The 13,080-nt window shown below is 43.5% G+C and overlaps 1 protein-coding gene across 4 annotated transcripts in view; it reads left to right on the top strand.

The window, feature by feature from the left end:
- The window catches only part of uso1 (USO1 vesicle transport factor), a 121,857-nt gene that overhangs the window by 52,929 nt on the left and 55,848 nt on the right, over positions 1-13,080 (top strand). For all 4 annotated transcript variants that reach the window (XM_055644146.1, XM_055644170.1, XM_055644154.1 and 1 more), the window contains 3 exons: positions 6,010-6,098; positions 9,324-9,478; positions 11,409-11,614. In XM_055644146.1, coding sequence (XP_055500121.1) covers positions 6,010-6,098; positions 9,324-9,478; positions 11,409-11,614 — 450 coding nt within the window. The remainder of the gene's footprint in view (positions 1-6,009; positions 6,099-9,323; positions 9,479-11,408; positions 11,615-13,080) is intronic.

Raw genomic sequence — 13,080 nt, 5'->3', positions numbered from 1 at the left:
TGGGAGGGGGAGTTGAAGTGCTGAGCCACCGGGAGATCAGGTTTGTTAATGCGAACTGAGTGGAGGTGATGGGCGAAGCGATCGCCAAGCTTACGCTTGGTCTCACCGATGTAGAGCAGTTGACACCTAGAACAACGGATGCAATAGATGAGATTGGAGGAGGTGCAGGTGAACCTCTGCCTCACCTGGAAAGACTTATAGAGGTGTACAAAGGTATGAGAGGAATAGATCAGGTAGACGCACAGTCTCTTGCCCAGAGTAGGAGAATCGAGAACCAGAGGGCATATGTTTAGGGTGAGGGGGTAAAGTATTAATAGGAACCTGAAGGGTAACTTTTTTACACAAAAAGTGGTGGGTATATGGAGCGAGCTGCCGGAGGAGGTAATTGAGGCAGGTATGATCATAACATTTAAGAGGCATTTGGACAGGTAAGATTGGGTTAGAGGATTGTGGGTCAAGTGTAGATGGGGCATATTGGTCAACGGTGGGATTAGTGTAGATGGGGCATATTGATCAGCGTGGGCAAGTTGGACTCGATGCACTTTTATGCTGGGTTTTCAACAATTTCCTCAAGTCGGTTAGCTTCAAATCGCTTATGCATTTGTGAGTTCCACATCTGACTTGTGGTCCACCTAATGAGGTTTCTCCTGAATTCTCATGTATTTATTTGGGACCCTTTATAGATCTCTAGATTTATAGCCGCCCTGTTAAACCCTCGCATCATCTTAAAACTCTCAGGTACAAGTATAAGTTTAGTTTATTGTCAGGTGTACCGAGTTTCAATGAAAAGCTTTTTTGCAATTAATATTGTGGTATAATGTACAATTGTTGATGTGGCAGCACCTCTGCAAATGCTGGAATGAGATCAATTTATTGAAAGCTATAATGGTAACTTGCTATGTGTGCAGTGATAAGATGTGAGAAGATATTTAATAATTTTTCTGCACAAAATATTCAAAATAAAAGCAAAATATTACATTTTCGGTTAACCTGCAATATGCAGCATGTTGCTATTAAATTCTTTAATAGCCATTGACAGCAGGTGTAACTTAATTTTGCCATTGTGTTATTGAAACTGTTCCAAGGGCTGTGCAGAAACACCAAGAGGGTATTGTAGCTCCATATTCCCAGTATTTGTAGTGTGGTCCTGTACTAAGCAGATGAATGACAGACTTTCCTTCGAGCAGGAGTCAGAACCAGCTTGGTTATTCTTTGATAGTCACCGCGAATTTAAAACGTGGTCCAATTTAAAACAGATGCTGTACTTCAGAGTAATTTAAAAGACATTTCAACAGGTACATAGACAGGAAAGGTTTGATGGGTCAGATGCAGGCAACTGGGATTAGGTCGGCATAAATGACATGGTCAGAAGGGTCTGTTTCCTGCTTTGATGACCGACAGATAGCTGAGAGGGATCTTCTCAAATTATTTTTTTGATTAAAAGTAGTCAGAGTTTTATTTTGGCTCTAATGTGTTTTTGAAGTGGGAATATTTGATGTTAAGGCTGGGCAGTTGGAAAATAAATGTTCTGTTGCATTTTATTAACTACAGTATTCGTGCACCTATAATGTCTCTGCAAACTTCCATTAGTTCAAATTGCTGCATTGCCAATACATTTTCATGTGGGTTTCTTGCTGTCTCAGAATCCTACCTTTAGCTAATTTGATTTGCTTCACAAGATATCCAGTTTCCTGGTATAATAAATCCAGTAGAACCAGGCATGATCTCAGCTGTACTGCTGAAGACTCCACTTTGAGAGCTATATGTGCTAGACAAGTTATTCTAGAATAGATAGATCAGTTTTAATCTGGCAGTGCGCGACCACAACCCATTTATTTGCGAGGCGCAGTTAGTGCACTGCCAATCACAGCAGGCTGGTGGAAAGTAGCATCAACAGTGCTATCCAGCAGTACAGTGGGAAACACAGTGGTGCTGCAGAAGAGTTGTTGGTTTACAGCGTCATGGACCCGCATTCGATTCTAACTACGAGTGCTGTCTGAATGGAGTTTGCACGGTCACCTTTTGACCTTGTGGGTTTCCTCAGCACTCCAGTTTCCTCCCATACTCCAAAGATTAGGTATGTTACAAAACGTACCTGAATCGTGGCTGAGCATCTGCCCCTCCCCTTGTGTGTGATTTTGGAGCTGTTTGGAGGGGGCGGGTTTAAAACCCGATTTTTACTAGGCTGTTCCAATCGCAGATGTTCAGCCTAGTAAATCATTAACGGAGAATCGCTGCAAGACCCGGTCCCAAAAGCTATTATTAGTTTTATAGGCCTCGAAGAGTAGATATAATAAATTTAAAAGCTCTCGTTCATTCCGCAAGCTCTGGCAGCCCCAGGGTTTTATAAAGCAAACAATTAAAGGTATGTACCTTATTTTTACATTAAATGGGGCATGTATATAACCCTATAATTATAATTTTCTATAGCGAGTAGCTCATTTTGGGCTTTTTATATCCCCCAGTATTTTTCTCGGCATTTGAGGCACTAATCCAGCGCGCTGTCAACATTCTAAACCAGCGCGTTCCACATGAACCCACTAGAAAACCGATTTATTTACAGCAATTGAACACTAAATTCCTTCCATTTGGCCTATAAATTAATGTAAATTAGATATAAAAATCATGTTATATTGTGAATTATTTGTGAATAATCTTTGGACACTTAGGCTATTTAAAAATGTTAATCTTTCCTTAAGAAATGTGCTTTTGACTATCTAAGATCACAGCTTTTTTGTAATGCCCATTGAAAATCAATAGGGAACAAGATGCTAATTTCCGAGTATGAAAATGGTCATAACTTTTTTAATACTTGAGATATGAAAGTGAATTTGGTGTCAAATTAAACTTATTGTTATGCTTTATCTGATGGGATAAATTGCAGACTTGATTTTTTAAATCTCAAAATTTTGTAACATTGCTACAAAGATGTGTGGGTTTATGGGTTAATTGGCCTCTGTAAATTGTCCATAGTATGTAGGATAGAACTAGTGTTTAGGTGATCATTGATCGGCATGGACTCGATGGGTCAAAGAGCCTGTTTCCACACTGTATCACTAAACTAAACTATTTGCTAATAGCTTGGCCGCCAATGGGTAGTCTTGGTTTTGCCAGGACCACTCAATCCCCAGACTTCATTACAACCTTGGCTTAAACATGGACAAGAGGTGAATCTTGTGAGGATGATGTTTAGTTTAGTTTAGAGATACAGTGCAGAAACAAACCCTTCAGTCCACCGAGTCGGCACCAACCAGCAATCCCCGCACACAATACAATAATACAATAATACCGTTTATTTGTCATTTGAACCTCACATGAAGTTCAAATGAAATTTTGTTTCTGGATTCATACAAGAAAAGAACCAAGACACACACCAACACAATTTACATAAACATCCATCACAGTGAATCTCCTCCTCACTGTGATGGAAGACAAAGTCTTGTCTCTCCCCTGCTCTCCATTCCTCTCCCGAAGTCAAAGCCCCCGGCGGGCGCTAGCAAGCCCCATGGCCATTTAAAGCCACGCACACTACCCTACACACACAATTTACAATTTACAACCGAAGATCTTAGAGAAAACCCACGTGGGTCACGGGAAGAACATACAATCTCCGTACAGACAGCACCCGCAGTCAGGATCAAACCCGGGTTTTCGGCACTGCAAGTGCTGTAAGGCAGCAACTCTATTGCTGTGCCACCGTGCCACCCATGTTCATGTGTGATGATCATGAACCAAGAATGATGTGGAGAGAGCCCTGGTAAAACTGGTCAATGGCCATCTGTGATTCATTGACCATTGTCACATCTTGCACAAAGCAAGATGGTTGGGATTGTCGGAGGTAATCCCAGCACCATATTTGTTCATCCTTTTCAAGGGCAGCTGCGATGAATAATTATCTTGTTAGTGATGGCCTTACTCTGTAAATGAATGAAGGAAAAGCAACACCAAGCAACATCCAATTATTCAACAAGCTCCCATAAAACACAGCAAGACAATGCTCGGCTGATCTGATTAAATTTATTAAATTGATGAAGTACGAGGGGAAACTGGCCAGGAATATAAAGGACAGTAAAAGCTTCTTTAGATATGTTAAGGGAAAAAAAGTAGCAAAGTCAAATGTGGGTCCCTTGAAGGCAGACACGGGTGAAATTGTTATGGGGAACAAGGAAATGGCAGAAATGTTGAACAGGTACGTCGGATCTGTCTTCACTAAGGAAGGCACAAACAATCTCCCAGATGTACTGGAGGATAGAGGATCTAAGGGGGTAGAGGAACTGAAAGAAAATTTCATTAGGCGAGAAATAGTATTGGATAGGCTAATGGGACTGAAGGATGATAAATCCCCTGGGCCGGATGGTCTGTATCCCAGGGTCCTCAGGGAGGTTGCTCTAGAAATAGTGAACGCATTGGTGATCATTTTCCAATGTTCAATAAATTCAGTATCAGTTCCTGTGGATTGGAGGATACCTAATTTTATCCCACTTTTCAAGAAAGGAGGGAGAGAGAAAATGGGGAATTACAGACCAGTTAGTCTGACCGGTGGTGGGAAAAATGCTGGAGTCAATTATTAAAGAGGTAATAATGGGGCATTTGGATAGCAGTACAAGGATTAGTCCAAGTCAACATGAATTTATGAAAGGGAAATCATGCTTGACTAATCTTCTTGAATTTTTTGACGATGTGACAAGTAAAATGGATGAAGGGGAGCCAGTGGATGTAGTGTATCTAGACTTTCAGAAAGCCTTTGGTAAGGTCCTGCATGGGAGACTGGTGACTAAAATTAGAGCACATGATATTGGGGGTAGGGTGTGGACATGGATAGAAAATTGGTTGGCAGACAGGAAGCAAAGAGTAGGAGTGAACGGGTCCTTTTCAGAATGGCAGGCAGTGGCGAGTAGAGTGCCGCAAGGCTCGGTGTTGGGGCTGCAACTGTTTACCATATATTAATGATTTGGAAGAGGGAATTAGGAGCAACACTAGCAAGTTTGTGGATGACACAAAGCTGGGTGGCAGTGTGAACTGTGAAGAGGATGTTAGGAGGTTGCAGGTTGACCTGGACAGGTTGAGTGAGTGGGCAGATGCGTGGCAGATGCAGTATAATATAGATAAATGTGAGGTTATCCATTTTGGCGGCAAAAACAAGGGGGCAGATTATTATCTCAATGGGGTTAGGTAAGGGGGAGGTGCAGCGAGACCTGGGTGTCCTTGTACACCAGTCACTGAAAGTTGGCATGAAGGTACAGCAGGCAGTGAAGAAAGCTAATGGAATGTTGGCCTTAATAACAAGAGGATTTCGGTATAGGAGTAAAGAGGTTCTTCTGCAGTTGTATAGGGCTCTGGTAAGACCACATCTGGAGTATTGTGTACAGTTTTGGTCTCCTAATTTGAGGAAGGACATCCTTGTGATTGAGGCAGTGCAACATAGGTTCATGAGATTGGTCCCTGGAATGGCGGACTGTCTTATGAGGAAAGATTGAAAAGACTAGGCTTGTATTCACTGGAGTTTAGATGGATGAGGGGGGCTCTTATAGAAACGTATAAAATTATAAAAGGACTGGGCAAGCTAGATGCAGGAAAAATGTTCCCAATGTTGGGAGAGTCCAGAACCAGGGGCCACAGTCTTAGAATAAAGGGGAAGCCATTTAAGACTGAGGTGAGAAAAAACTTTTTCACCCAGAGAGTTGTGAATTTGTGGAATTCCCTGTCACAGAGGGCAGTGGAGGCCAAATCATTTGATAGATTTAAGAGAGAGTCAGGTAGAGCTCTAGGGGCTAGTGGAATCAAGGGATATGGGGAGAAGGTAGGCACGGGTTATTGATTGGGGACGATCAGCCATGATCACAATGAATGGCGGTGCTGGCTCGAAGGGCCGAATGGCCTCCCCCTGCAACTATTTTCTATGTTTCTATTAAATGAGGTGCGGGTATTTTGTTGCATGAATCAGTTACACTTGCCATTTATTGTACCTGTGATCTCTGATTTTTGCCTTTTGCTTTTCTGTTTATTTAGACCATTAACACAGTATCTGAGGTTATCCGAGGTTCCCAGGTAAACCAGGATTACTTTGCTTCAGTGAATGCACCTTCCAATCCACCAAGGTAAAATGAAAATAACTATTTTGCGGGACAGTGGGCCCATCCTCAATCTCCATAGCTTATTAATATTGATCTCTGCAGGGGTGAAAGCAGTTTCAAGCTGCTGCTCTTCTGTAATGTTATTGAATCTTGGAATGTGTTTAGCATGTAAAACAGAAGCGAGCGAGCCCACCAGACCACCATATCTGCTGACCATGATGTTAATCTAAACTGCCTGCATGTGGTCTGCTCCCTACGTCTTCATGTGCCTTTCTAAAAGCCCCTCTTAAACTTTGCGTCTTCTACCTCCCCAGGCAGAGCGTCTATTCACTTCCCACTCTGTGTAAATAAAACAAAATTGTCATCTTTAAACTTCTCCCCTCCCGGCTTAAACCTACTCCCTCTAGTAATTGGCATTCCTACCTGGGGTGGGGGGGGGGAAGACCGATTATCCATTCATAAGCTCCATACCATTATCAATGCTGCCACTGAACCTGAGAGGATGGGTCCCACACTCAACATCCACTCGATAAAGGCCTTGCCCCTGCTACATCACACTGCCCTTTGATATAAAGGTTCACAGCGCAAAGCTGGAAAACATGGACTCATTTCTATATTTTGGAGCCATCCTTTGGTGACGGTAGGGTGATGCAATTTGCCATTGTACCACCTTTGACTGTTATAGGACAGGGATATTTAAAGGTCAGGATCTCAGACCAACAAGTAAACTTGAGGACACTATTTCTCTATTTTGGCTAACGCAAATGCAAGTCTGCCATTTCCAGATGCAATAAATAACACAAAATGTTGTCAGTCAGGCAGAACTTTTGACCAGCTCTGGACATGAATCTTTAAATGCCTCTTTCTACAGTGATGTTGCCCAATCTGATGAGTTTTTCCAATATTTTCTTATATCAGATTTCAAGTAACTGCATATTTTTTTAATTTTCGCATTTGCAAATTCACATCAACCCAAGAATTGAACATTTTGACTTTTTTTTCTAATGGTTCTGTGTGCCCAGTTTTCTGTATTAACTCAATTCTGATTTCATTTATCAGTCCCTGTTATTAATATAAGGCCTTTCATTGCAAATGCAAATAGACAATAGGTGCAGGAATAGGCCATTCGGCCCTTTGAGCGAGCACCACCATTCAATGTGATCATAGCTCATCATCCACAATCAGTACCCCGTTCTAGTCTTCTCCCCATATCCCCTGACTCCGCTATCTAGCTGTCTCTTGAAAGTATCCAGAGAACCGGCCTCCACTGCACTCTGAGGCAGAGAATTCCACAGACTCAATGATTAATTTCAACGTATGCGGTATGCAGCGGTCTCTCATCACCTCACTGAGTTATGTGCCCATATAACTGTTATATATATATCGATCTCCTATCTTTCCCCTCTCATATCAAACCTTTGTCCTCTGGTTCTTAGTTTCCCCTACCCTGGGAAAAACACTGTGCATTCACCCTATGTATTTCCCTCATGGTTTTATTCACCTTGATAAGATCACCTCCTCACCTCTAATTGCATCTAATTAGAATGACATTTGAAGAACAATTCTTCTATTTAAATTTGACCTTTTTGTTCCAGCACTGGTGTGGTGTACAAAGTTGAAATTTTACCCATCCACCTAAAATATTTTCCAGAATGTCTTTTGAAAAATTAAAAAAAACTCTTACAACATGCAAATTATATTGTTTTATATGCAAATCCTGTTGTTCGCTGATTTATGTGATTGATGGAATTCTGTCATTATACATTGATGGAATGTGCAAATCTTAGACAAAAGAATGAAAGGTTTGGGCCAAACGGGACTCGCTTAGATGGAACAGTTTGATTAGCATTGACAAGTTGGGCCAAAGGGTCTGTTTCGGTGCTCTATGACTCCATCCCAAATTTTGAAAATAGTACCTGTGTTGTTCACATGTCACTGAAGCAGAAGACATCACAGGGTGATATTTTGAACTTGACCAATTTTGTTTTACTAACTATTTTTGATTCCAAAGCCAGCGTGGTTTTGGTGAGATCTTGCCTGACAAATTTGTTAGTGTTTTTTTGAGGAGATACCAAGCAGGATTGACAAAAAAAGTCAGTGGTTGTATATTTGGATTTTCAGAATGCCTTTAAGGTGCCACACACGAGGCTGCTAAATAAGATAGTAGCCAATGGTATTGGAGTCAAGGTACTAGCATGGATAGAAGATTGGCTAATTGGCATAAGGCAAAGAGTGGGAGTAAAGGGAGCCTCTTCTGGTGACTGCCGGTGGCTAGTGTTCTTCAGGGGTCAGTGCTGGGTCGGCTACTTTTCACATTCTATGTTAATGATCTGGATGACGGAATTGACGGCTTTATGGCCAGGTTTGCGGACGGTACGAACATAGGTGCAGGGGCAGGTGGTGTTGAGGAAGCAGGGAGGCTGCAGAAAGACTTCGACAAGTTAGGAAGTGGGCAAAGGTAAGGCAAATTAAATAGAGTGCAGCAAAGTGTATGGTCATGCACTTCGGCATAAGCAATAAAGGCATAAATGTTGAGAAGATTCAGAAATCGAAGGTGCAGAGGCACTTGGGTGCTGGTGAAGGATTCCCAAAAGGTTGATTTGCAGATTAAGTTGGCGGTTAGGAAGACAATTGCAATGCTAAGATTCATTTTGACGGGACTAGAATATAAAAGCAAGGATCTAATGCTGAGGCTTAATAAGGCACTGGCCAGTCCACATTTGGAGTGTTGTGAGCAGTTCTGGCCCATATCTGAGGAAAGATGTCCTGGCATTGGAGCTATCCAGAGGAGGTTTACGTGAATAATCCTGGAGATGATTGGGTTAATGTATGAGGGGAAATCTCATAGAAACCTTCATCGGATAGTGAAAGGCCTGGATAGAGTGGATGTAGAGAGGACACTTTCACCGGTGGTAGAGTCCAGAACCAGATGGCACAGCCTCAGAATAAAAGGACACACCTTTAGAATGGAGATGAGGAGGAATGTCTTTAGACAGAAGGTGGGTGAATCTGTGGAATTCATAGCCACAGACGGCTGTGGAGGCTGTCATTGGGTATTTTATGGCAGGGACGATCAGGTTCTTGATTAGTGCGGGCATCAAAGGTTGTGGAAAGAGAATGGGTTTGAAGGTGGAAAGATAGTTCAGCTATGATTGAATGATGGAGTAGACTGTGCTGAATGGCCTAATTCTGTTCCTACGTCTAGTGAAAGTTATTAAAATCTCCTTTTTGAAACATTTCCCGGCACAGACCTGCAATTGTGGTACTTCTGATGTCCATGGTCAATGAGAGGCAGCCGTTTGTTCTGCGCTGCGCTGTGCTCTACTGTTTCCAGTGCTTCTTGTACAAAAACCAGAGAGGCCAAGCAGAGATTGTGGCCACACTTCTGCCAACAACCATTGATGGTGAGCCTTCCCGTTTCAAACCAATTTCTAAAATATTTTATGTGTACCTGAGAAACCTGCCATGTACAAATCTACATGTTCATGTTTGTTATCATAAGTTCGTAGTTCATAAGCTATAGAAGCAAAATCAGGCCATTCAGCCCACCTACAACAGCAGCAGAAGCAGGCAAACGATCGCCGAACTCGGCTTGGGGCTCACGGCTGTTGCGGTCCGGATCCGCCCCCACTTCTACTCCCAGAGCGGGGCCAAGAAAATTGAAGATGGACACAAAATGCTGGAGTAACTCAGCGGGACCGGCAGCATCTCTGGAGAGAAGCAATGGGTGACGTTTCTGGTCGAGACCTTTCTTTTCAAACTGAAGAAGGGTCTCGACACGAAAAGGTCACCCATTCCTTCTCTCCAGAGATGCTGCCGGTCCCGGTGAGTTACTCCAGCTTTGTGTCCATCTTCAAATTACGTCGCGCGCTCCAGATGGCTGTGTGTACGCATGAAATCGCGCGGGACTTTCGCTGGACCGTCGCGGTTCAACACGACCACGAGGTCGCGTAATTTGCGTGCCAAGGTCACGTTAGTGGGACAGGCCCTTCAGACACCAAAAAGATTGGGCCAAAATGTCTTCAGCCTGTGGTTTATTACAGCAGGGATTGCTCAATTCTATTAACGTTCTGGGAACTGAACTGAATCAGATTTAAAAGGAATGAATACTTGAAAAGCAAGAACTGAGGATCAGAATCACTCAGTGTGTTGAATGGCTTTGGTGTGGTTTAAAAATCTGCTGCTCAGAATCTTGGGAATTGCAGCACAGAAACAGACGGTCAGATATATATATATAGGCTGATTCTGGCTGTTCAATTTGAGCAGACTGCTCTAATCCCTGTAGACTTCTGATTTGCAGTGTGCATTTTTTTCAAATACTTTTTTACTTTGTACAGCTCCTTCTCGGGTAATGAACGCCCAAATTGTGTACAACCCGTACATGTAAACGAGCATTTGGGAGACCAGCAGGATGATTTGTTGGCTGTTTGAGTGCTGCAGGCACCAAGTAGCAACTTGGTTTGCGGCAATATTTGCATGTTTCTGTTAAACTTTGTGGGCAACTACACAATGCCCTTATTTGGCTTATGTTTTTATTTAAATGTATTGCTGGGCAGTTGCATTTCTGACGTGAACAGTTCCGGTTACAAACAGGTTACAGGAAGGGAACCCTCTCGTAACCTGGGGCTGACCTTATTCATTTGTCTCCATCAGGACTGTGAGATGTTTTAAGGTTCTATTTCCACATCTTAATTTGGGCTGAAGATAGATACGAAATGCTGGAGTAACTCAGTAGGATAGGTAGCACCTCTGGATAGAGGGGTCAGTTGAGCAAGCTATTTCTCGAGTAGTAGAGTTTCAGCCAAGCTTTAAAAATTTAAGTTCAGGGTTACAAAGCCCATGCAGATGGAGAATTGAAGGGCTTGGACATCCGCTCGTTGAAGTTCAGTTTCAAAATTATTGTACAGAAAATTGTTAATAATATTTTGGTGTGACAGTATCTGGTAGAGCCGCTCCTCTCAGCACCAGAGACCCGGCTTCGATGCTGACCTTGGGTGCTGTCTGTGTGGAGTTTGCATGTTCTCCCTATGACCACATGGGTTTCCTCCGGGTGTTTTGGGTTCCTCCCATATACCAAAGACATGCAAGATTGTAGGTTAATTGGCCCTCTGTAAATTGTCCCTAATGTGTAGGAAAGGTGGAATAACGTAGAACTAGTGAGAATGGGTGATCAATGGCCGGCATGGACTCGGTGGGCTGAAGGGCCTGTTTCCATGCTGTATCTCGAAACTGAACTTCTAAGAAATGCTATTTCTCTTAAAGTTCTCCTGTTCTGTTTGCTTCTCACAGCAGCCTATATATAATTTCAAATTAATGCTTTTTCTTTTGGTTTAGCCAATTCCATCTCAGCTGGCCAGCTGCTGTGTGGAGGCCTCTTCTCTGCAGATTCCCTCTCAAATTGGTGTGCTGCCGTAGCACTAGCACATGCTCTGCAGGACAACTCGGTCCAGAAGGAACAGCTGCTCAGGGTTCAGTTGGCCACCAGCCTTGGGAATCCACCTGTGTCCCTGCTCCAACAGTGCACCAATATTCTCTCGCAGGTATGAAGTACCAATGTTGCTCACCATATTTTGAACGGCCAGGCTTTCAACTCACTCGGCTTTGGCTCAAGCTGGAGACGCACGAATCTGCGGACGCTGGTATCCTGAGCAAAGCATAGAGTGCTGGGGGAACTCAGCGGGTCAGGCAGCATCTGAGGAGGGAGTGGACTGGACAGACGACGTTTTGGGTCGGAACCCTTCAACAGACTGGAGTAGAGAGAGGGTAAATGAAGGGCAAGTGATAGGTGAATACATGTGAGGGAGGTGATTGGCAGATGAGTGGAGTGAATGACAAAGACGTTTGACAAAGTAGAGGGGTGAAATGTAAAGCTGGAGGGTAAATAGACTATAGGTGCAGGAGTAGGCCATTCGGCCCTTCGAGCCAGCACCACCATTCAATGTGACATGGCTGATCATCTCCAATCAGTACCCCATCCCTGCCTTTTCCCCATATCCCCTGACTCCGCTATCTTTAAGAGCCCTATTCAGCTCTCTTGAAAGCATCCAGAGAACCGGCCTCCACAGAGAATTCCACAGACTGAAAAAGTGTTTCCTATTCTCCGTTCTAAATGGCTTATGCCTTATTCTTAAACTGTGGCCCCGGTTCTGGACTCCCCCAACATTGGGAACATGTTTCCTGCCTCTAGCGTGTCCAAACCGTAACAATCTTATATGTTTCAATAAGTATCCCTCTCATCCTTCTAAACTCCAGAGTGTACAAGCTCAGCTGCTCCATTCTCTCAGCATATGCCCCGCCCTCTCGGGAATTAACCTTGTAAATCTATGCTGCACTTCCCTCAATAGCAAGAATGTCCTTCCTCAAATTGGGGACCAAAACTGCACACAATACTCCAGGTGTGGTCTCACTAGGGTTCTGTACAATTGCAGGAGGACCTCTTTGCTCTATACTCGACTCCTCTTGTTATAAAGGCCAACATGCCATTTGCTTTCTTCACTGCCTGCTGTACCTGCATGCTTAGTTTAATCGACTGATGAACAAGGGCCCCCAGATCCCGTTGTACTTCCTCTTTCCAACTTGACGCCATTTAGATAGTCTGCCTTCCTGTTTTTGCTACCAAAGTGGATAACCTCACATTTCTCCACATTAAACTTCATCTGCCATGCATCTGCCCACTCCCCCGAGCTGTTCAAGTCAACCTGCATCCTCCTCACAGTTCACACTGCCACCCAGCTTTGTGTCATCTGCAAATTTGCTATGGAGGGATATGGGTGTAATACAGTCTTACCAGAAAAAAAGCAACAAGACATACAACTATGGAAGTTAAAATAAACATCCGCCACAGCGGCTCCCACATTCCTCACTGTGACGGAAGGAAATAAAGTCTTATCTTCTTTCCTCATTCTTCCACGGAAGGGGCAGGCTAACCATCCGCAGTCGGGGCGATCAGGGCGGACGAAGCTCCTGCGGTTGGAGCTCCTGAAGTCTGTCCCTAACTAAGAGACCA

Source organism: Leucoraja erinacea, chromosome 1 (assembly GCF_028641065.1).
Source record: "Leucoraja erinacea ecotype New England chromosome 1, Leri_hhj_1, whole genome shotgun sequence".
In the NCBI taxonomy this organism is placed as follows: Eukaryota; Metazoa; Chordata; class Chondrichthyes; order Rajiformes; family Rajidae; genus Leucoraja; species Leucoraja erinaceus.
This window is presented reverse-complemented; position numbering and strand designations above follow the sequence as displayed.